Raw genomic sequence first — 25753 nt, 5'->3', positions numbered from 1 at the left:
TTTGCCTGGTATACCTGGTATACCGAGACTCAGGAAAGTCGTAAGTGTCCAGACAAGGCATCTCACAACTTGTTGCGAAAAGCCTCACTGAGAGGAGAGACGCTAGTCTTCAGGCGTGAAGCCGTAGAGATGGGACAGCCTTGTGAAAGATGTCCACGTGTGGTTGTTTGAGTATATCTTGTCGTGGAGGTAGTTATCTTAAGAGATCAACTAAGAGTTGCAGAAGGTTCAGGAACTGTTTTGCATGATGGCATAGCTCATGAGGGTCATCATTAGATTGTTGGATGCTCTGGTCTTGTTGAGCACCCTTCTCATCAGACAAAACTAGGGAAAGGCATACACATCGATGCTGTCCCACCGTTGTTGGAATGCATTTTTCCATAGAGACTGAGGGTCTGGAACTGGAGAGCAATACAGCGGGAGCCTGAAGTTCAGGGATATCGCAAATAGATCCACGGTTGGGGAACCCCACAAAGTCAGGACTTCGTTGGCTATCAAAGCATTCAAAGACTATTCGGAACCCACTATCTGAGTCACCCTGTTTAAGTTGTCTGAAAGCACATTCCTCTTGCCGGGAATGAAGCGAGCTGATAAGGACACCGAATGTTCTTCTATCTTAGTATCTCTACTATAGGGACTAAAAAGCCGGGGAATCGGAGTGTTGGTTCCACACGGACTTTAGCTACCACTACAGGGATCTTGTTCTGAGGCAGCCGTTGAGAACAAGACAAATCAGGGAAGTTAGGTGGCCTAGGAGGCACAACCACTGCCAGACTGTAAGATTTTCCCGTCTGAGGAATGGTCTTACCACTTCTCTCAGCCTGTGTACTTTGTCATCTAATGGGAAGACTTTCTGGAGCTTGGTATCTCTAGTCACCTCGAGATATACCAGTCTCTAAGATGGGAGCAATGATGACTTCTTGAGATTTATCATGATCCCCACATCCTGACAAAACTCGAGAAGCATGTCCCGGTGATGAAGATGGGTCATCGCCGAGTCTGCTAGACTCAGCCAATTGTCACAGTATCTTGAGAGACGAATGCCGTTCTTGTAAGCCCAAGATAATACTAGGGCGAACACCCTGGTGAAGACCTGGGGTGTTATTGCGAGACCAAAGTAGAGAACTTTCAACTGGTAATGTTTGCTCTCGTGAATGAATCTGAGATCCTGAAGACGGATGGATTGGGATCTGGAAGTATGTGTCTTGGAGATCCAGTGTGCACATGAAGTCCTTTGGTTTAACTGGCTGGATGACCGTGTCTGCCATCTCCATCCTGAACGGAGTTTGTAGAACAAACTTGTTCAGGGGCGAGAGATCTATGACTGGTCTCCAGCCTCCAGCTGCCTTCATCACAAGATAGAGTTGACTGTAGAAGCCTAGAGACCCGTCAAGAGCCTCTTGGAGAGCGCACTTCGGCAGCATGTTCTTGCCAGCTCCTTTACGGATCCCTTCGTATAGGAGCTCAATGGAATTGGATCCCGAGTCAGAGGAGGGAGAGATTGAATGAACGGGACTTGATACCCTACGCCAATCACTGCGATTATCCAGGGATCTGCCCTGTGGGACTGCTACCTCTGCCAGTGAAGTTGCAGGCATCCTACCACGGGTGGACTGATGAGAGGATTGCCCTCCCTAGCAAGAGCAGCCACCTCGGCCACCCACCCCCACCACCTCTCTTTCCCCTGAAAGGTTTGTTGCCCTTTTTATCTTTAGCCTGAAAGGCCCACTTAGACACCTTAGCAAGTCCTATGGACTTTGACATCTAGGGATTTAATGTGTTAGGTTGATCTCTGAGAGGTTGGGGAGCCCCCCTAGGGCCATAAAGTCATGGCCCTGTGAAGGAGAGAATCCTTGGAGGATTTTTGCTACCTATAAGCTGCTCTTTCTACCTCTTTCGGGTTGAAGACAGTGGATCTCTCAAGGGTCAAGTTTTTAAGTCGCTCATATTCCACTATCAGCAGGGACCTCATTGCTATCTGAGGGAAAATAAGTTATGATGAATTGTACAACTCAATAATCCGCTACAAAAAAAGACTGCTCGTGAGAAAAATCAACCCTTGGTTAGAAGAGGGGTTCCCTTAGAGGGAGCAGACATGGTAAGACTAAGCACTCGCTCCACAGCTAAGAGAGGCCGTTGGCCTATCACCAGCAAGGAGGAGAGCAGAGTCAAGAGCTAAAAAGGTTAAATTACAAGCAGTTATTAATTTCAAGTCAAGTAATGAAGAGACCAATCAGGAGCGTCACCTAACCCATGAACGGGAAATGTGTAACCCCCCCCCATCCCCATCCCCGGCAAAGATCTGCCAGCCATCCAGGTAAGAGGGAGAGCTGCATATCAAGGAAGTAGTATCATCACAATGATGACTCCTTTGCGGTGGTGAGCGAGTCTGTAACACGCTGACACAAAAACAACTACTGTAGTAATGAAAAGTTAAATAGATGTAACAAAATACGAGTATATTTTCATATACGTATATAAGACGAATAGGAAAAACAGAATCAACTCTTAAATGATGAAACGGCAAGTCTTGCGGGAGAGAGCAGCAGTATGGCCGTCTTCTACTGAGCCAGAACATTAAGTGGTGCTCAGCCCAGGTGTGTGAGTGAGTGAGGTAGCCAGCTACCCCTACCCCTCCCACCCCCTAACTAGCAGTTGGCATGGTTATCCCTCACTAAAATTATCATGGCTCGTCTTTCAACTTCACCAAAAGATAACCCTTATAAATACCGTAGGGTTTGTATTTGTGTCGGATCAAAAATAAACTACAAAACAAGCAATGAATAACTAATATAAAATATTCTTAAATCAGTAACTACTTTACAATAGATCTGTCTATGTATGAACTATAAAGAGGGTCTTATATCAGCCTGTTCAACATAAAAACATTTGCTGCAAGTTTGAACTTTTCAAGTTCAAATGACATGGTAAAAAAGAGAATAACAAAATTTACCTGGCAATAGGCATGATTACCCAATGCACGGTGAGCTTCATCGAGAACAAGGCACTTGATCAGTTCAGCAGGACATGCACCGCGGGCAAAGTCATTTGTAAGAACTTGAGGGGTCAGAAAGAATAAACGTTTCTCTTTCCACTCCTGTATTCTTGCATCTGGAGCCATTGATCCTGGTAAGAAAAACAATCGTTGAATTCAAAAACAAGGGAACACAAAAATGGAGATTTTTATAGAACTTTTTGCTTCAATAAGTGTTCAAAATTCCTATACTTCAACATTTCAGGGGTCAGCTTATCAATCTGAAATTGTGCAAATGTTTTCCTTCTGGATTTTAACTAGCCAGTTGAAGTGTTTATAACTTTCTTTCAATAGGTATCTGTACCACCAGTTTGTTCACATCGACTTAGTTTTTTTCTGAGCTCACTAGATTGTGGGGAGCTTTGAGGAATATGTTATTTTCATTAGTAAAATAAATTTTTGAATATACTTACCCGATGATCATGTAGCTGTCAACTCTGTTGCCCGACAGAAATCTACGGTCGGGATACGCCAGCGATCGCTATACAGGTGGGGGTGTACACAACAGCGCCATCTGTGAGCAGGAACTCAAGTACTTCTTGTCAACAAGAACTCAATTTTCTCCTCGGTCCACTGGTTCTCTATGGGGAGGAAGGGCGGGTCCTTAAATTCATGATCATCGGGTAAGTATATTCAAAAATTTATTTTACTAATGAAAATAACATTTTTCAATATTAATCTTACCCGATGATCATGTAGCTGATTCACACCCAGGGTGGTGGGTGGAGACCAGCATACATGTTAACAAAGAAGCTAAGTATCCCGTATTTCATTTTATTAGTTATTCAAAAATAACATAAAATAAATAAGTACCTGGTAAGGAAGACGACTTGAACCATTACTCTGCCTTTATTAAGTACGTCTTCCTTACTGAGCGTAGCGGTCCTCGTAGGATGCTGAACGACTCTTAGGTGCTGAAGTATAAAGGGCTGCAACTCATACTAAAGGACCTCATCACAACCTCTAACCTCGGCGCTTCTCAAGAAAGAATTTGACCACCCGCCAAATCAACAAGGATGCGGAAGGCTTCTTAGCCGACCGTACAACCCATAAAAAGTATTCAAGAGAAAGGTTAAAAAGGTTATGGGATTATGGGAATGTAGTGGCTGAGCCCTCACCTACTACTGCACTCGCTGCTACGAATGGTCCCAGGGTGTAGCAGTTCTCGTAAAGAGACTGGACATCTTTGAGATAGAATGATGCGAACACTGACTTGCTTCTCCAATAGGTTGCATCCATAACACTCTGCAGAGAACGGTTCTGTTTGAAGGCCACTGAAGTAGCCACAGCTCTCACTTCATGTGTCCTTACCTTCAGCAAAGCAAGGTCTTCTTCCTTCAGATGAGAATGTGCTTCCCTAATCAGAAGCCTGATGTAGTAAGAAACTGAGTTCTTAGACATTGGAAGAGAAGGCTTCTTGATAGCACACCATAAGGCTTCTGATTGTCCTCGTAAAGGTTTTGACCTTTTTAGATAGTACCTAAGAGCTCTAACTGGGCAAAGTACTCTCTCCAGTTCGTTCCCCACCAAGTTGGACAGGCTTGGGATCTCGAACGACTTAGGCCAAGGACGTGAAGGAAGCTCGTTTTTAGCAAAAAACCGAGCTGCAAGGAACATGTAGCCGTTTCAGATGTGAAAACTATGTTCCTGCTGAAGGCGTGGATCTCACTTACTCTTTTAGCTGTTGCCAAGCACACGAGGAAAAGAGTTTTTAATGTGAGGTCCTTAAAAGAGGCTGATTGGAGAGGTTCAAATCTTGATGACATAAGGAACCTTAGGACCACGTCTAGATTCCAGCCTGGAGTGGACAACCGACGTTCCTTTGAGGTCTCAAAAGACCTAAGGAGGTCCTGTAGATCTTTGTTGGTGGAAAGATCCAAGCCTCTGTGGCGGAAAACCGCTGCCAACATACTTCTGTAACCCTTGATCGTAGGAGCTGAAAGGGATCTTACGTTCCTTAGATGTAACAGGAAGTCAGCAATCTGGGTTACAGTGGTACTGGTTGAGGAAACTGCATTGGCCTTGCACCAGCTTCGGAAGACTTCCCATTTAGACTGATAGACTCTGAGAGTGGATGTCCTCCTTGCTCTGGCAATCGCTCTGGCTGCCTCCTTCGAAAAGCCTCTAGCTCTTGAGAGTCTTTCGATAGTCTGAAGGCAGTCAGACGAAGAGCGTGGAGGTTTGGGTGTACCTTCTTTACGTGAGGTTGACGTAGAAGGTCCACTCTTAGAGGAAGAGTCCTGGGAATGTCGACCAGCCATTGCAGTACCTTTGTGAACCATTCTCTCGCGGGCCAGAGGGGAGCAACCAACGTCAGCCGTGTCCCTTTGTGAGAGGCGAACTTCTGAAGTACCCTGTTGACAATCTTGAACGGCGGGAATGCATACAGGTCGAGATGGGACCAATCCAGCAGAAAAGCATCTACGTGAACTGCTGCTGGGTCTGGAATCGGAGAACAATACAACGGGAGCCTCTAGGTCATCGAGGTAGCGAACAGATCTATGGTTGGCTGACCCCACAGGGCCCAAATTCTGCTGCAAACATTCTTGTGAAGGGTCCACTCTGTGGGGATGACCTGACCCTTCCGGCTGAGGCGATCTGCCATGACATTCATATCGCCCTGAATGAACCTCGTTACCAGCGTGAGCTTTCGATCTTTTGACCAGATGAGGAGGTCCCTTGCGATCTAGAACAACTTCCTCGAATGAGTCCCTCCCTGCTTGGAGATGTAAGCCAAGGCTGTGGTGTTGTCGGAGTTCACCTCCACCACCTTGTTTAGCTGGAGGGACTTGAAGTTTATCAAGGCCAGATGAACCGCCAACAACTCCTTGCAATTGATGGGAAGTGTCCTTTGCTCCTGATTCCATGTTCCCGAGCATTCCTGTCCGTCCAATGTCGCACCCCAGCCCGTGTCTGATGCGTCCGAGAAGAGACGGCGGTCGGGGTTCTGAACAGCCAAAGGTAGACCTTCCTTGAGAAGAAAGCTGTTCTTCCACCACGTTAGAGTAGACCTCATCTCTTCGGAAACAGGAACTGAGACCGTCTCTAGCGTCATGTCCTTTATCCAGTGAGCAGCTAGATGATACTGAAGGGGGCGGAGGTGGAGTCTCCCTAACTCGATGAACAGGGCCAGCGATGAAAGTGTCCCTGTTAGACTCATCCACTGCCTGACTGAGCATCGGTTCCTTCTCAGCATGCTCTGGATGCATTCTAGGGCTTGGTTGATCCTTGGGGCCGACGGAAAAGCCCGAAAAGCTCGACTCTGAATCTCCATACCCAGGTAGACAATGGTCTGGGATGGGACGAGCTGGGACTTCTCTAAATTGACCAGGAGGCCCAGTTCCTTGGTCAGATCCATAGTCCATCTGAGATTCTCCAGACAGCGACGACTTGTGGGAGCTCTTAAAAGCCAGTCGTCTGACGGAGCCGGACACAAGATCATGGTACTGCTGCACAGTCTGTGAACTGTCAACCATGGGGAAGCGAGGAAGTACAGCGACAACCCGAAACTGTCTAGACTGTCTGGGTAGTACAGACAACTCCTTATCGGGTTGCTGAGGTTGCCGCACTGCGTCACAACAAGTCACCTCTGCTGGTTGTTGAACGTCTTCCCAGTGACACACTGACTCCGTAAAAAAAATCCTCTATCAAGGACTAAGCTTGGACTGCATGTCTTGCAACAAAGCTCAAGGTCTATGGGAGCAGGTGTGGCAACAGACGGGGTTAGCGACTGAAGCGGAACCATTTACCCTCCCTGGAAGCATGTTATGCTTAAATAAAAGTCCATAGGAGGCTAAGCAGCTTAAGGCTCCTCTCCAAATGACAGAGTCCTCAAGGGAATATCAGGAGGGAGAACAGCACTTTCTCATCTACAGGAACCATATCCGAGAAAAGCTAAGTTCTCTTAGTGAGGGTTTCACTGGTGCAAAAGCAGCAGACCAGAAGGCAACGTTATGAAACTGCTTGACAGTCTGTGAACTGTCAAAAACTGAACTGTCAACCACAACAGGAGCGTGAGGACATACAGCACTGGTGTATAAGTAGCAGACCAGAAGGCAACGTCATGTAACTGCATGACAGTTTGTGAGTTGGCAACAACCAAAGTTGTGTGGGGAAGCCTCAACTCCTGCCTGACTAGTTTGCTGCTGGCGAGTGGCGGTAACCACAGTGTGTTGCGGAGGCTGACACACCGTGTCAAAACACGGCAGCTTGTGGTAGCTCCCGCACGGCAACGGAGTGCTCTGTGTGTGGGAGTCATCATACATCTGGCAGGGTTGACTGTGCATGGGTGGAGGAGCTCTCACAACAAGAGTGTGAGAGCAGGAAGCCATGCCGGGCGCACAACCGTGGGAGGTGTAGGCCCACGGGTGCATCGTCAACCTTCTCCGCAGTCGGAGTGTGGGAGCTGGCAACAACAAAAGCAGAGTGCTGGTGCGTGGGAGGGGCTGCGGTGGGTTGAGGAGCATGCGGTATGGTATGCAGAGCATGCTGTAAGGTATGCAGAGCATGCTGTAAGGTATGCAGAGCATGCTGTAAGGAATGCAGAGCATGCTGTAAGGTATGCAGAGCATGCTGTAAGGTATGCAGAGCATGCTGTAAGGTATGCAGAGCATGCTGTAAGGTATGCAGAGCATGCTGTAAGGTATGCAGAGCATGCTGTAAGGTATGCAGAGCATGCTGTAAGGTATGCAGAGCATGCTGCATGGGCTGCGGAGAAAGCCGCATAGTGCTGGAACCCGGCAGCTCTACAGAACCTTCCCACTGCTGATGCGGTAGCTCACGCATGTTAGCAGATGGTGCAGCAAGAACATGCGTCTGGCAGGGTGGACTGCGCATCGGTGGTGGAGCTCTCACAGGTGGAGGGTGGGAGCAGGCAGCCGCAGTATCTGCTGAGCGCACAACCTCGGCGGGTTGTAGGTTAACAGGCTGCATTGTCAACCTTCCAGCATGATACTCCTGCATGAAGGAGCAAGCTGAGACTGTATAGTCTGCAGCATGGACCACTAGGGTCTATGAAAGACAACAACAAACGGAGCTACTGTCCGTTGTGACTGAGGGTCTAAAACAGCTGGTGCGGCAACAGACGGAGTTACTGCCTGTTGCGGTACCACCTAGCCTCTCTTAGGAGGTGTGCAGTTGTCGTACTGCAGCGAGTCCGAACTGACCCAGTGGCTACACCTAGGCCGTTGGACTTGCGCGGAAGGGACCGACTTGCACTTAAAAGCTGCAAGATTTGGTCCATAGTTTCTGCGAGAAACCTCTTCCGCAGACGAGGAATAAATGGGCTCTCTCGTCTTTGTGTGGGTGGGGTGATCACGTCGGCAACGTGTGTAGATACACCCGAAACCACAGAGGGAAACGTCTGTTCGTCGATCAAGGCCTGTGGAACCCATAAGTCCTTCGACATTACTTCTCCCCTGGGCTTGGGAGCTTGTAAGAGGTATCGGACTAGGTGAACAACTGGCACGAACAGACGAACCCTCGAACGCAACACTGTAACACTTTGCGCATATCACTTTATCACTTTTGATTTTCTGTTTGCACTTATTTCACTGAACTCGAAACTTTAAGTGGTTTGTACCTGAAACACGCAATCCTATCCTTCATTAAAAGGTAGTAATTGCGAAAACAGTATTACAATGTAACAGAAAAACATAATGAAAGATAAAGAATTCAGTGGCTGGAAAAGAGACTAAACACTAGATCAAATAAACTACGTTTAAAATCTCTCACCGCATAAAGCCTGGGAACAAGAATAAAACTCTAGAAACGTTTTACCTTCTTCCCCTATATCGACTAGGGAGAAGAGCAAAAAAAAAAAAAAAAACGAGAACAACGTTACCCGCTTGAACGAAACGTTTATCCTCCTCTCTCTCCCTCCGTCTCTATCTCTCTCTCTCTCTCTCTCTTGACTTAGAACCTGAGAGATGAGCCCAATTATATATATCGTTAAAACATATTATTTGTTAAAGGAAAAAAACTGAAAGGTTTCCCAAATAAAAAGTTCCTTTATAGAATTAAAACCATTTAAGCTAAGAAAGAATGAACGAAACGCTAGAATCGGTTTACTCTTACTGCAACGTGAAACCGTGAAATACTCTCTCTCTATCGTAACGATAGAGCGCAAGTTGAACGTTCTGAACGTCAACAACTGCGGAGACTAAACAAAACGTTAGTTCAACTTTGAAAACAGTACGAGACTTATCAAAGAAATTCTTTCAAAAACATTAAAATTAAAATAGCATAAATTCTTAACAGGAAAAACGATATGACGAGCTCAATGTTAATTAACTTCGGTTCCAAGTAAGGACCGCCTACTATTAGGAAAGGTCGCATATAAACAAACATAAAAAAATGAAAGAGAGTCTATACTCTCTTCGACACCAACACTTCCGTCTAAGGGAAGGGTCGGCCATTTAAAAGTGAAAGAGAGTCCATACTCTCTTCGTCACCATAATTAAATCAAATTAATTCCAAAAGCTTGTTAAGCTAATGATAAAGCTTCCTGAATAGCGAAGGCTAAACTCTAGAGCAAATACATCACCAAATCGTGAACAATAACTCCAGAATCAACAGCGTATCCAAGTAGGTCTAGCCGGAGGCACGACAGAGGAAAAATTGAGTTCTTGTTGACAAGAAGTACTTGAGTACCTGCTCACAGATGGCGCTGTTGTGTACACCCCCACCTGTATAGCGATCGCTGGCGTATCCCGACCGTAGATTTCTGTCGGGCAACAGAGTTGACAGCTACATGATCATCGGGTAAGATTAATATTGAAAAATATTAGATACTTTATAGAGAAGCAGATTCTTCAAATCAAGACACAAAGCCACTCCCTTGACCATCAAGAGCTCTTACCTTTATCAAAGGTAGTAAAGCTTTGTCTAGATTACCATGAGTATAAATAATTCAGATCTTTTAAAAGAACATGTTTGACACAAATGAAATAGTTCTAAGAGCACCAAAAATAATTTACCTTGTCTCTTGAAAGTATAATAAAGTATTGTACAAATTAGTATTTTTACATCCTTTCCTAAATAAACTTTTAAATTTTCTATAACACTAAAATAGAATACTTACAAATTTAATAATATTATTGTATCTTCAAAATCCTAAATACCTAGAATTTAACTATTCAGTTCTATTGTTAACTTTGATTTTATATATGATTTAGTTATAATAAATTTCTACTTTAACATGATTTCCCTCTACCCTCTCTTTACATTAAATTTTAATCTATTATCCCTTCAATTTCCATTCCTTTAATTATTGTCATCATACATACATACATATACCAAGGCACTTCCCCCAATTTTGGGGGGTAGCCGACATCAACAAATGAAACAAAACAAAAAAAAGGGGGGGGGACCTCTACTCTCTACGTTCCTCCAGCCTAACAAGGGACTCAACCGAGTTCGGCTGGTACTGTTAGGGTGCCTCAGCCCACCCTCCCACATTATCCACCACATATGAAGCTTCATAATGCTGAATCCCCTACTGCTGCTACCTCCGCAGTCATCTAAGGCATCGGAGACAGCAGCAGGGCCTACCGGAACTGTGTCACAATCGCTTGCCATTCATTCCTATTTCTAGCACGCTCTCTTGCCTCTCTCACATCTATCCTCCTATCACCCAGGGCTTCCTTCACTCCTTCACTATTGTCATACCTTTAATATTCTATTCATTCTTGCATAATAAACTAGAGGAGCATTCAGTAGAGAGCATGACTTCGCTACACCGATCAATCTTATTTTCCTATTAACTCCACTCACTAATTGTACTGCGATGTATTTTCTTCAAAATGTAATGGACCTGTCCTTGATTCATACCCCACATTTCCACTAAGTTTTTTTAAATTGGTTTAATAGTTTTAGCGTAATAATGTTCATAAACAAAAAAATAAACTAAAAATATTTGCCATTTATTTACCATTGTGATTATTTTCAAAATACTGCTATTTACTTGTATTTTGATGTACTTTATCCAAAATGTTACTAAGTTTGGTCAAAATAGGTACAGTAATTTTTATGTAAAGTTGCTCTCAAACATACAAACATGTAAATAAATTATGACAGGGGTGAATACATACCAGGGTTTGGTGAGGGAAATTACAAGCTTTTTATTTTAAATAGCCAGAGTAAAAAAAAAAAAAATTAGACCACATTCAGAAAAATTTTATTATATATTTCATCTTGTATTCTTGCTTCTGTTATTAACAATTTTTTTTTGTCCATTATACCCTTTCTTATTGGGTAATAGCCTTATCCCTTATTTACTTTTCTCAGTGTTTCCCATAATATTTTGTCTACTAATTCTATTTGATGTAGATTTTGTACATGAATTTGCTGGATATTTTCCCCTGTACCTGAGAGCTGTAGTATTTAATCTCTTGCCCTAGGCATCCCATAAAAAACTCTGAGAAACACCTGGCCTATTCTATTTTTACCTATGCTCACCTCAAAGCTTACATAGATTTGTTTCTTTTAAACCTTTTACCCCCAGGCTCTTTGGAAATTTCCAACCCTTAACGCCCAGGGAGTTATTTTTTTCCCAGCACATTTTGCAGTATATTTTTTTTTAATTGCTCTAACAGCCTTAATTTTTGTCATAGAGAGGTCAGGTTGGTCTCATTCTCTTGGAAAATGCCTGAATTTTCTCAAAAAAAATTATCAAAAATATGAAAAAAAAATTTTTATAGCATTTTTTTGCAAGGACGTACCGGTACGTCCATGGGGGTAAAGGGATGGCTTTTGTGAAAAGTACCAGTACGTCCTTTGGGGTAAAAGGGTTAAAGAAATATTTTTCTCTATCTTTTTTCATTTCTTAAAAAATAATTAGAATTTCTTTAAAAAAGAAATCTCTTTAAACACAGCATAAGTAGAGAACATCATATATATTCCACTCTACATTTCCTTGATTTTTAATTTGAAAAACACTGCTATCATCACAAAAAAAAAAATGACAGCTTTGAATGATTAACAAGCTAACTGAACTGGCTGCCAGTAAAAGGAAATTTCATTTCCTTTTTGACAAAGGTGCTTCATGAAAAATTAAAATATTGAGTCAAGTATCATTGATCAATTTAATATCATGACGTGATGGTAATTCTAAAAAGATTTCTTTTGAAGTAAAATTTTTTTTTATGAACAAATAAAGTAAGGAAGTTACTTATTGTAAATTCTATATAAATTCTAATTTCCTTATTGTTCTACCCTGAAATGGAATTTTCATAATAAAATTAACATTAATCTATCTAGCTCTAAATCTCCAAAATCAACCAATATTTAACTACATTGGTAATCCTGCTACCTTCTATTGTCCCCAGTTGGCTACACTGCCGGCTGAACCGGCTGGTCACCCCATTCAAAACTTAGTTGTGTCATAGATGTAGGGAAGTATGGGTGGGAATAGATAAATTATCCAGGTAATTAGCCAATTATCCACATTTATAATGGAGAAGAGATCAGGAAAAAATTCTTTTGCACAGAATAGGAGGAACAAGAATAAACTTGAAACTCCAAAAGAAACAAGAAAATAGGGATATCCGAAAATACACCCCGGCAGAGTTAATTACTCTAAATGAGAATAAGTAATCCTGCTGAAGGTTTGAAAATTCCAACAGAACCCCGATGACTCGTACATGTGCGGCTGACGAACTGTGACAGGGAAGGCCACGGATGAGTGCAGGGTCAGTCTATCTGGTCTTGTGTCAAGAGAGCATTGGGGGTAGATTAAGGAAACCCCCCCCCCTCTCTCTCTCTCTCTCTCTCTCTCTCTCTCTCTCTCTCTCTCTCTCTCTCTCTCTCTCTCTCTCTCTCTCTCTCTCTCTCTCTCTCTCTTCTCTTCTCTTCTCCTCTCTTCTCTTCTCTCTCTCTCTTCTCTTCTCTCTATCTCTCTCTTCTCTTCTCCTCTCTTCTCTTCTCTCTCTCTCTTCTCTCTCTCTCTTCTCTCTCTCTTCTCTTTTCTCTCTCTTCTCTTTTCTCTCTCTTCTCTTTTCTCTCTCTTCTCTTTTCTCTCTCTTCTCTTCTCTTTTCTCTCTCTTCTCTTCTCTTTTCTCTCTCTTCTCTTCTCTTTTCTCTCTCTTCTCTTTTCTCTCTCTTCTCTTCTCTTCTCTTCTCTTCTCTTCTCTTCTCTCTTCTCTTCTCTTCTCTTCTCTTCTCTTCTCTTCTCTTCTCTTCTCTTCTCTTCTCTTCTCTTCTCTTCTCTTCTCTTCTCTTCTCTTCTCTTCTCTCTTCTCTTCTCTTCTCTTCTCTTCTCTCTTCTCTTCTCTTCTCTTCTCTTCTCTCTTCTCTTCTCTCTCTCTTCTCTCTCTCTCTTTTCTCTCTTCTCTTCTCTCTCATTGCAGGAGAAGATTGGGGGATTTAACAATGCACCCCAATGGCACCAGCATAAATACCAGTTCTACTAAATGCCACCTGTTTTCGCATGAATGAGTGACACCGAAAGGTGTGGGCCATAGCATAGTTGACAAGTTGGTTGTTATAAGAGTCAGCGACTGCATCACAAATAACTCACTACAGACATATACTGGAAGCAAGCATTCATCCGTCAGGGCTTTTATCCCATACGTCGCCCAACAAGTCTAATGATCTAACTAAGGATAGCACAACCAAAATCCATTATCATAAGGATATCCTAACCATACAGAGTCATACAAATCCAGACAAAACAGGATCCAACAATAGGACGCACCTAATACAAAATTAGCACTATGTACATATGAGTCTGGCAGCCTCCACACATTGGGAGAGACAACAATTTGTGTCCTGGGTCTGGTAATCTGCCCTGCCTTGTCTCAGTGATGGAGAAGGGGCATCCCTAAATCTGCGAGAACTATCCAGTCATCAAGACAGCGAAGCAGACGAATGGGTCCAAGACAACACCAGGAAGAACACCCTGGTGAAGACTTGAGGCGCTGTCAAGAGACCGAAACAGAGAACTTTGACCTGGTAATGAAAGTTCTCTTGTACAAACCTGAGATACTTCCTTGAAGATGGATGGATTGGGATCTGGAAGTAAGCATCTTGGAGATCTAATGTACACATGCAATCTCTTGGTCATATTGCCTAAATGACCGTGTCTGCCGTCTCCATTCTGAACGGAATTTGTCGGACAAACTTGTTTAGAAGAGAGAGATCTATGACTGCTTTCCAGCCTCCAGACACCTTTTTTACAAGAAAGTATCAGATGTCGAAGCCTGGAGACCAGTCGAGAACTTCTTGAAGAGCACCTTTCTGCAGCATGGTCTGAACCTCGACATGAAGCCCTAGTCCTTTTACGGACCCATTCGTATAGGAAATTAATGGAATGGGATTACTAGTCAGAGGAGGGAGAGATTGCAAGAACGAGACGCGATAATTTGAAATGATCACAGCGATAGTCCAGGGATCGACCCCATGATGCTTCCACCTCAGCCAGAGAAGTTGCAGGCATCCTCCCACTGGTGGTTGGTTGGGGGATTAGCCTCCTTGGCTACCCCCTCTAGCTCTCTTCTTTCCTCGAGATGGTTTGGATCCTCTCTGATCTCTGGACTGAAAAGGGCGTTTGGGTACAACAAGAGGTCCAAAAGACCTAGAAGTAGATGGGTTGGAGGAGCTGTGTTGACTTCTGGTAGGTTGTAGAGGCCTACCATAGGACCGAGATGTCATGGCCCTGTGAAGGAGGGAGTCATTAGAAGATTTTCTCCAACGATCAGCCGCCTTCTGTATTTCCTCCCAAGAGAAGAGAGAAGAACCTTTGAGTGTCAAGTTTCTCAAACGTGAGATCTCTACCTTCAACACCTGCTTGTGGAAACAACCAATACGTTAACTGCAATTCTGAACTCTTATTAGAGGGAATTTTCTTCTTCCTTAAGTTAGCGAGATGTTGAAATTGTCTTTTCACCAAGTCTCACTTTTTAAAATGAAAGGTAATAGGCATAATCTACCCCAAAAACTAATTATGGTGCAAAAAAACTCCAACGTACGGGTTCGCGATAATAGGAAGGATTCCAAGGACTTCCACATGGATTCTTTAGATAAATCTTCAAAACGCACGATTCGTACTAATGCCCCAAACCATAGACTGAGCCAAGAAGCAGCCTGAGTGGCATACTTCGCACCTCTTTCTTTGTTCAGGAGCTCCAATGGAAAGAGGGAAGCTCTCAAGGAAGTGTGTCTGAGTCGAATAAGGTTCGTTCCCAATCGCATAATACTTCCTTCGAAGTATAAAAGGAAGTGGGAGAGACCAGGAAGATGAATCTGCTCTCAGGAAACGAGAAGTTACAGCTATCTGCGAGATAGCCTTACTTCTAGCAGCCGTCAGGCCCTTCGACCAGGGTAAAGCAGCACTAGTCATAGGAGGCCTACGAGTACCAAAGATCTGGTCAAGGACCATTTCTTTACCCTCCTGGGAGGTCGTACCAGGATCCGACAAGCTACTAAAGGATCTCACGCAGGCCAAGACATGCCAAAAGGTGTCCTCAGAGTCCTTTCATTCCTGTTCTGAACGAAAGTTGGGACTAGCCGCTCTTGGGAGAAATTCTTCATCTTTGTCCACATCATCATCTACCCACAAAGCATTCGTCCATGGAAGCCTGGGGCAGGACAAAGTCGTCAACCGTATCATGAGAAGGACCCCTCTCACGGGAACCTGACTCTAACTCTTGTCTGTGTGGATCCCTAACCTTTTGACTCTTTCGGTGGAGGAAAATGCCTATTCAAGGTTGAGGTTTTAGGAATAGCTTGAGGGTCCTTTGAAATACCAGACTTAGGGACAGGAGGTTTGGTGGGAATTTCTTTGGGGGATCCAAGATCTGTTAGTGCGGGGTTAAACAAGATCTGCATGAGGAGAAGTATAGATTGTCTTCTCCTTCCTCTGTTCAAAGAATACAGTAGTTTGTGGAAATTCCTACCCAGAGTTACCGGAAGTCACTACAGACATAGATCTAATACCGAAGAAAAACTCTGTCCTTAGCGCTGTGGTTGGACATAGAACTTGGCGCTAATGAGATGCTGCTTTGGACTGAAGTTCTCCTTGGGTCTAAGTGACCTTCAATGTTAGGGAAAAGCGACAACAAACTCTCCAGTGGGATACGTGGGGTACCCCTGATTTGAGAAGGACAAGGTTTAGGTGGAAAGCCAACCCAAAGAACTTTTGTAGGTCTGATAGCAGACTATCATACCAAGAAGGAAGCTTTCCTCTTTTTGAAAAGTCCGAAGTTTCCTTCGGAAGACCAGGAGGTGGAGAACGTTTGTGAATTGGAGGACTTTCAGATGCCCGTGGCATCTTAAGAGAGAGTCTCTGTGGCATAGAGATATTCCTTAGTCATTCTAGGGGGTCTGTCAGGAGATATAAGAACACTCACAAACTTATTTTGGAGTTCTTTAAACCCTTCAGGGAAGAGAATTGGTCTACCGCTAGAGGTGGTCAGAGCGGAAATTTTCACCAACGGTGTAGGAATTGATTTTGCCATAGGAGCTTGTGAAAAACTCATCAAATTGGGTGAATCACCCGAGAAAACGCAAGAATCGCGCTGAAACGTGATCCTTTCACGAGCAGAATTGGGCTGAAACACGAGCGATTCACGAACAGAAACTTCCAAATCACGAGACCAAAGGTAAAGAAGAAGCAGGAAGCCCTATGGAAACCTGAGGAACTGGAGGACGACTACACTCGCTGCAGGCGACGATAAAGGTCTCAGAACCTGAACGGCTGGAGGCGCTATGGAGCATTTCATCACTGTTGAAAGCAGTAGCGTTGGCGATCAGTTGGCTAGAGAGCCCCAGACCGCAAACGGAACAGGGGCCAACTTAGGATGCATGACAAGAGATTTGGTCAGTGGAATGACCTTTAACAGTTGTAATTTGTCTGGAAGAGGAACACTTTGAACGTCCTGCAACTCAACCTAAGCATTTTTTTCATGATCGTGAGCGTTCAGCTCATGGACGTGAGCGTCCCTTTGAGAACGTGAACGATTAATTCGTGAACGGGAGCATTGGGAATGTCTAAAGTGTCTTCCTGAAAATGAACGGCGCCCTCATGATCGTGAACGTTGCCCCCATGAACGTGAATGTAGACAATCCTACGAAAGTGAGCGTCACCCTTGTGAACTTGAGAGCTGTCCTCATGATCGTGAATGTCGAGAACGTGAATGACGAGATCGTGAACGTCTAGCTTGAGATTGAGATCATTGAACTCGTGAACACAAACGCAAATCTTGTGATCATGAGCATAAATCTCATGACCATGAGCATATAGCTCTTGATCTTGAACTTTTATTATGACACTTTCGGAAAGAAGAACGCCGAGCCCGAGATAATCTTCGTTCTCGTGAGAGTGAAGTCCTACGGTTAGAACGCATTCGTGAAGAAGAGCGTTGAGGTCATGATAACCTTTGATCTTTAACTTTAACATCGGACTGTCGTGAACGACATCTTGACCGACCAGGAAGACGAGGTAATGAGTCTCGTTCCTACGATCTTTGAACAGAATCATTTCTGTTCCCATCATTGGATTGCCGCGAACGATATCCAGACGGACCCGGAAGACGAGGTAATGATTCTCGCCCCTGTGATAGTTGGTCAGAATAAATTCCGATCTCATCATTGGATTGCCACGAACAACATCCTGACTGACGAGGAAGATGAGGTGATGAATCTCCTCCCTGTGATTGATGAACAGATGCAACGTCGTCCACCTAAAGATCGTTTGTAGCACCAGTAGGAAGGGGGTTAGCCTGCGAGCTGGCAACATTCCTAAAGGGAGAAACAAAGGTCTGTAAATTATGAGATGATGGAGCCACCGAAAGGTTGGATGGTTCGCTGTCAGCAGGAGGTTGGCCGGAGGGAGAACTAGAACCTTGCAAATGCCCAGCGCAAAGTTGGCCACAAGTGAAGAATCTCTCTCAGTCTCACATTGAAGGAGACAAAGAAATGCTTCCTTCGAAGGGGAAGCAGAAATCCCCAAGGACGGCCAAGCCTGCAAAACATCTGAAATAGAGAAAGGCATCTCATGGCTGAAGGAGTTGTTTCTCTAGAGGAAGCAACAACACTCACAAGTCCATGAGATCGCCCAGGAGTTAAAGGGACTGCATTCCTACTCGGTCGTTCGCCAGAGGAAGACGGTCGAGAAGGAGCTTTGGATAGAGGTGGGAGAGAGTGCAAAGAAGAGGAAAACTCGCGATTGTTTCTTCTCCGAGTTAGACTCTGGGAGAGAACGATCACACTTAGTCCTCTTCTTCCTGCACTTCCAAAACTTCTTCCACTGGGAGGCAGACCACTCCCTACATTCGTCATGAGGAGAGTCTTGCTCGCAAGGATGCCCTCTACATGTCGAACACAAAGAATGTGGGTAGGTGTCTACTGACAACATGAAGGTCCCGCAAGTACGATCTCCAGATTGACTGATTGATTATGAGTTATCTGGCATCCTGACATCTTAGGTCATTGACGCCGCACGATCTCCAGAACCAGGGCATGTTCGCATGATGTCGGCAATCAAGCACAATCACACTTGAAAAAGAGAAAGTAATAGTAAAATGAGCGCAAAACAATAATGTTTACCAATGTCTGGTAAACTTGAGGAGGAGAGAGAGAAAACGTCTGCTCTCTACAAGCCAAAAAAAAAAAGGGGCTAGTTCATCACTCCATGAGCTACTGTATATACAGGTGGCTGGTACCACTAGCTACCCCTAGCCAAGTTATGGGCAGGGTTGCCACCTTGCACCAAAAGTCTAATTGGCTACCTTCCAGCTTTGCCAAAAGATATATCCATATGTAAATAACGGGAGGTTTGTCAGTTTGGTGAACAAACCTGAACTACTGTAATACCTTATCAAAAACTATTTTCTCCAAACCAAAAATAATAACTATAGAAAATAAGTACTTATATTCTTATACTGTATTAGATTTTCCTGAGATTTACATTTTTACTTATAGCTAAATTAAATTGTTTGTACAGCAAATAAACTCAATGATATAATAAGAGCAGTATTCTAATGAAGATTAATGCACATTACAGTACATAAGAAAGTCCTTCCTTTTAGAAAATGCAAGTTAACCCTTTTACCCCCAAAGGACGTACTGGTACGTTTCACAAAAGCCATCCCTTTACCCCCATGGACGTACCGGTACGTCCTTGCAAAAAAATGCTATAAAAATTAGTTTTTCATATTTTTTGATAATTTTTTGAGAAAATTCAGGCATTTTCCAAGAGAATGAGACCAACCTGACCTCTCTATAACAAAAATTAAGGCTGTTAGAGCAATTTAAATAAAATATACTGCAAAATGTGCTTGGAAAAAAATAACCCCCTGGGGGTTAAGGGTGGGAAATTTCCAAATACCCCGGGGGGTAAAAGGGTTAACTTACCTGTCATTTGAGATATATCTTCTTGTGGTATTCCAACAATATTAAAACATGCTTCTACTTGCTGAGCTACTAACGGCTTGGTTGGTGCCATAAAAACTACTTTGCAGCGTGGGTACCAGCGATAGAAATTATACATAACAACAGCAGCAATAAATGTTTTGCCAAGACCTGTAAATTTAAAAAAAAATTTTTACTAACAATTCCATACTCAGTTAAAAATATATAATTTGTTATACCAAATTCAAAATAAGGCTGGTAATTCAAGTTCCCATCTGGTAATAAAGCCTTTATCCAAAATATGGATCAGCGCCAATCTAGTTCTGGTTTACAATCTGTTCCACTTGAATCTATCAGCAAAGAATTTACAGATAATTATTACAAAAACCTTCTTGAATTCTTTTAAATCTTTTGACATATCTAATATTAAAAGATATACAGTACTGTATCTGATTAGATAGGTTTTAATTTTAATTATTATTAATCTATTTATCAGTTTCCTGAAAGAAGCTACCTAAAGGAGGTTAGGTCCAGATTATAAGACATATGTAGTATTAAAAGATATATATGATCAGATTGAAGGTTTTGGATTCAAATAAAAATTAATCTATTTATTGACATAAATATCAGGCGAGTATAGAAATGAGAAATTTTATTATTGAAATACTATTCATCATAATTCCTTACTCAGTAAAGAAATATAACAAATTTAGAAGTAATTTGTATCTTTCCTATTATACAAACCTCGAGCTATTTATAGGGGTATACTTTTGGGGTACTTGAAAATCAAGCCATGATAATTTTAGTGAGGGATAACTACCCCATCCGCTAGTAAGTGGGTGGGGGGGGGGGAAGACTGGCTACCCCACTCACTCACACATCTCAACTGAGTAACCACTTTGCTTTATGGCAGGACCTCGGGGGACAGGGTGACGGGCCAATTTGTATAAATAGCTCCAGGTTTGCATACTAGGAAAAATTCAAATTACTTCCAAATTTGTTATTTGTACTGGCATAAATACAAACGCTCCACTATTTATAGGGGTGATTTACTCTTAGGAGAGAGGAAGTCCTCATCAACTGGCCTTGGTCACGACCCGGCATTCTCTCTATTTTGATCTGTGATCGATAGTAGAAGGAACCCTACCCTTGCTAAAATCAAGTGCCGATATGAGGTAATACACTGATAGCAGCCTGCAGAAGCTTGTGTGTGAGTGAGGACTAACAGTGTGGCTTGTCTTTAACATAGGAACTCGAGTACAAAACCTATTGTTCTTAAGACTTACCCAATACACTCCCTCAAAAAGGTATTGGGGACGTAAGAAAGTATTATTTTATACCTAGGAGGCAAGAGGGAAATGAGTCTTACCTGCAGCGAGATGAGGTCAGCTATGCTGAGGCTTGCGGAGCTGTTTTCCCAGAGGGAAAAAGGTGAAAGGAAGAAAGGAGCCAGTCATTCATACTCATTCACCCCAGACTAACCTGGGTAACCTCAGCCCTCAACCTTCTGCTACTTGTCCATCAAGGAGCCCGAGGTGTTTAGACCATTTGTTGTGTGACCACCACAGGACCAATGGAAAAGGTCACCATGTTCCTGTGGGTTATGTCTTTGCAGGTAGTGGGCCGTAAAGGTTGATTAACGCTTCCACATGCCCACTTACAGTAACTGCGCCACAGAATAGTTTCTTGAACGCCAGGGAAGTAGCAACACCACTGACGTTAGAAGCTCTGGGTCCTAGGATGGAGGAGGGTCTAGATTATAGCAAACTCAATAGGGGAGGAGCTGGTGTCGTTCTTTTAAGGTAACATCACAGACTCCTCACTGGGTAAAACCCCAGTTGAAAGGGTCTTCGGTTACCGTACAAAGACTTTCTATCCGGAATGGGTGGCATCTAGGGTACAACACACTTGGATTTTGAGCTGAAGATTACTTCTCTCAGTCTACTACAGTAGGAGACATCAGAAGAAGGATCATACAACACACCAACTCTTGGTCAAAGCCCAAGTGAGTAGAAAGGGCCATCTTCCAAGTAAGGAAGTGATCTTCTGCCTAGCATCAAGGTTCATAGAGAGGGGCCTTCAGGGACTGAAGGACCCAAACCGCATTCCCAGGAGGAGGTTGAGATCCAACAGGCATCGAAGGGAAAGAATCCCCTTCCACAACATCAGTCACAAAGGACTGAACACTTCGCCTGGAAGACCAATGCTGAAAAGTGTCTGAGGTGCCTAGACATCTTTTCCACAACTAGTTGCGAAAGGCCTCTCTGAGAGAGGAGGTGTAGGACCATCCCAGGCGTGAAGTCAAAGCAAAGCTAAGGCTTTGGAAAGAGTTAGCATGTGGCTGCTTGGAAGATCGTGTCGTGGAGGAAGATCCCTTGGAACTCCATCAGGAGCTGCAGAAGGTCCGGGGACTATTCTGCATGATGCCATAGTGAAGCTATTGGAGTCATTGATAAGATCTTGCTTATCCTGACTTGGCTGAGGACTTTCTCACCAGATCGAATGGGGGAAAAAGCGTACACCTCTAAGCTGCCCCACCGATCTTGGAATACATCTTGTTTGAGGGCTTAGTGTTCCGGGACTGGAGAACGGTCGAGCGGGAGCCTGAAGTTCAGGGCTGTTGTGAGCATGACCAATAGTCGGGGGGACCTCACAAAGTTAAGACTTTGTTGGATACAAGATGATTGAAAGACACTAGAAGCCCACTATCTGAGTGATCCTGTTCAGATTATCTGCATGCACATTCCTGTACCAGGGATGATGCGAGCAGATGGGGGCACCAAGCTGTCCTCTGTCAATCCAAGGATTCCTACTGCTGGATGGTTCTCTAAGAGAGGTGAATGCTAGTACCTTTCTGAATCGGGCCAACGGACGAGGATGCATTAAAGAGAGCATCAGATCCAGAGGGTAGACAAGATAGGCCTCTTTACAGAAACTCTTGTCTGCCACCCACCATCCACGGTTCGTCCAGTAGGGGGGGGGGAGATTGCATAGCAATAAACACATCTCAAGGTGATGTCGAGACGTGCAACTATTTGCACGTTCTTGCAATGAAGGGGAGGAGCATGTCCTCCCTCCAACTGCCACCAATCTAGTGGGGGTTGGCCAAATAAGGCCGATATCAAATGGTAAACCAGTTAATCAGTACAGCTTGTGTCACAAGAGCGAATCTCCATAGAGATCACCTTCCGGACAGGAGACCAGACGGTAATTACCAAACGCATCCAACCAACCCCAAGAAGAGATTGAGACGTATTTTCAATCTACTGTTGGATGGGTAGTAAGCATAAGCCTACTACAGAGTAGTAACACCGAACTGTGAGCATGACAAGCATACATGTATAGCTTGACTTAAAGTCATGTCCGGAACTCAGTTGTCGTCACTTAGATTCCTCCTCCTTAGGACAAAAACGTTCATATTTCTCCACCTCCGATAAGTAAACTAGCATTTGCATTGAATGTTCCCTACTAGGGAACAGATATGCTTATGAGAAGTTTCCGGTCAAAGTCATTGTAGGAGACTAAGACTTCCGATCGGAAGAAAAGAAAAAGTGCCTATAAGACGGCAGAACGTAAATGCTGTATGTCTGGTTACAGGAAAGTAGCCAAGTAATGAACTGAATAACCTGATTTCAGTAAGGGATATAGCTATACAACTTAAAAGAACGGAGTTCTTATTGCAAGATGTATATAGCCCTTATTGGCAGAAAGATTGCTTGCATGCATATGTACTTGCCCATCTGCGCTAGCGCATGCGTCATCTCTGCCTCCAGGAAATTTTTGCAACGATTCCGGTTGCGGGAATAATGTATGTGCAACGAATCGCAACATTATTGCCCAAGGAATTTTTATTGTTGACTAGCTGTAATAATTTTTTGAATGAGAGCACACATGTTCTCAAACAAAGTATACAGTTATAGAAGCTATCATTTCTCCTTTGGTTTGCCCTCCTCTTTAAGGGAGGGGCTAGCCAGGGTTGATAGACAGACAAAGATGTCTGGTTCGATGTGGGCGGGGTTTGAAACGTTCGTAAACTTAATGAAAAGCTGCCCACACTTTTGCTATCGTTCTAAAACGTAAGCTAACACTGCTCCTTCGGGGCTAATTGTTTGAGACAATAACCCTATAAGGATAAAAAGTCTCAAAGGGCTATCGTGTAAAACGGTAAGTCGTTGTACCCGAGGTACAATGAAGAGATGCGGTTGACTCAATCAAACGGTAGAACCTGAGTTTATGACAATAACCTCACAGTTTTGTCTTGGATAGAGCCCATGCTCTGGGAAGCCTTATGGCCTTTATGAAGTTTTAACAACACCCATTGAAGTTCTGTAAAACTTTTCAGGAACGAGAGTCTACCGAAAAGGGTGAAGTCTCGTATGTGGGGGTTTGCTTCAACAAGACTGGACACAGATTGCCATCGACCGCTTACCCCCAAGGAGTTGCCATCGAACGCTTTCTCGCTAGCGAGTGTAAAGAATTTTTCATTCCCTGCTAATTTCCGTCCCGACAGTTGAGGATTTCTCGATGACAAGAAAAGATCACAAGCCGCCTACTAACCAAACCACTCGAAGTGGGAGGGTGGAGGAAAGATGATGGTGGTTCGTTCGAAAACTAAAGGATTGGTGGTAGCAAAACTAGCCTATGTGACAGTAATCAGCTAGGAGTGTAGAGTGACGTAATAAGTCACACTTCACTGGAAGACCCATCTCGTAGGAGGGGGAAAGGTTAACCATAAAGTTTTCAGAAAAAAACTCTGGAAAGCGGGAACCGAGAGATTCGGCACGACAAGAACCTAGGAGTTCTGAATTTATTTTGTGAATTCCTTTCTCACGACCCTGAGGGATCGTGAATCTAATGAATTTTTAGGAATCGTGTTGTGCAAACTTCACGAGACCAGAAGCATGATTAGAACCCAGAGGAACTATGTCATAGTTACCTGTAGGGAGATAGAAACCCCTAGGCAGCAGGCATCCCTCAGGGTTTAAAAACCTCGGCAGGTTTTTGAACATTCTTGCCTGTGGGAGGTTTACCGGCAGGCAAGAGCGGCACAGGGCTACCCTTAGGGATAGGGTCTGCTGTCTCTGAGGCGATGGAAAACAGGAAGTGGGATGCGCAACCCTGAGGATTCAACATAGATCTGATCGCACGCGCACAAAGTTGGCAGAGTTGGTCACGCGCGTATAGTTGGTGTCGTTCACCAAGATGGTCGTGCGCATAGAGTTGGTGTCATGCAGCAAGAGGGTCGTGCGAGCATGAACACTCAGCGCGACGAGAGTCTAAGTACTCTCTGTCTTAAGAGTAAAACTCTTGATAACAACGGTCTTGCGCGTAGAGTTGGTCGCGCGTGTGGTGCTCATCGCACGCATGAACACTCCGCGCAACGAGAGTCCGAAGACTCTTTGTCATAAGAGTAAAACTCGATAACGATGGTCACACGCGTAGCATCGATCACGCATGCGACAAGAGTCCGGAGACTCTCTGTCATAAGAGTAAAACTCTTGATGACAATGGTCAAGCGCGTATAGTTGGTCGCACGCACTGAGATGGTTACGCGCGTGCGATGAGAGTCCTAAGACTCAATAATAAGAGTAAAAGTCTTGATGAAGATGGTTACGCGTGGTGTTGGTTGCCTGTAGTGCTCATTGCGCGGATAAGAGTAAAACTCTTTATGATGATGGTCACGCACGCAGTGTTATTTGCACGCGTAGGGCTGGTCGCGCACGCACTAACGCTCCACGCGTTGAGAGTTCGAAGACTCTCCATCATGAGTAAAATTCTTGGTGACTAGTTTCATGAGAGCTAGAAGGTTCAGCGTGATCGCATGAACCCCTAGAGGTCGCGCGATAAGGAGAGAAACTCCCAGCTACGGTAACCCGGAGGTTCAGAGTAGCGCAGGACACGCGACTGCGAACACTAAACAGGACGAGAGTCCGAAAACTCTCTGTCATAAGAGTAAGACTTAAATGAGGGTTAAGAGAACCCAAAGGTTCAGCGAGTTCTGAGTTGCGAGACCCCGAAGGATCAGGGCAACAGGAAACCGAAGTTTCCCTGTCACGAGGCACCGAAGTGTCAGCGTGACTAAAGGCACAAGAGCCCGAAGGTTCGGCGAAACCTGTATTGAGACACCCCGAAGGGATAGCCCAAGGGGAAACCGAAGTTTCCTTGTCACAAGACACCGAAGGGTCAGCGTGACTGATGGTACGAGAGTCCGAAGGTTCAGCGAAACCAACGTTACGAGAGCCTGAAGGCTCAAGCGTAAGTGAAACCCAAAGGTTCCAAGTCGTGTGAACTCGAAAGTCCAGCGCGACGGAGATCCGAAGGACTCCTAAGGTCAAGAGAACCTGCAGGATCAACATGACGAGAACCCGAAGG

The 25753-nt window shown here is 44.1% G+C and overlaps 1 protein-coding gene across 1 annotated transcript in view; it reads right to left on the bottom strand.

Annotated features, from left to right (window-relative positions):
* Positions 1-25753, bottom strand: part of LOC137646248 (uncharacterized) — a 261911-nt gene that overhangs the window by 197088 nt on the left and 39070 nt on the right. Inside the window, exons 3-4 of the mRNA XM_068379370.1 lie at positions 19385-19552; positions 2954-3126 (exon numbers count right to left, since the gene is read on the bottom strand). Coding sequence (XP_068235471.1) covers positions 2954-3126; positions 19385-19552 — 341 coding nt within the window. The remainder of the gene's footprint in view (positions 1-2953; positions 3127-19384; positions 19553-25753) is intronic.

The sequence above is a fragment of the Palaemon carinicauda genome, chromosome 1, assembly GCF_036898095.1.
Source record: "Palaemon carinicauda isolate YSFRI2023 chromosome 1, ASM3689809v2, whole genome shotgun sequence".
NCBI classification, from domain to species: Eukaryota; Metazoa; Arthropoda; class Malacostraca; order Decapoda; family Palaemonidae; genus Palaemon; species Palaemon carinicauda.
Note: the sequence above shows the minus strand (reverse complement) of the source record. Positions and strands in the feature narration are given on the sequence as shown.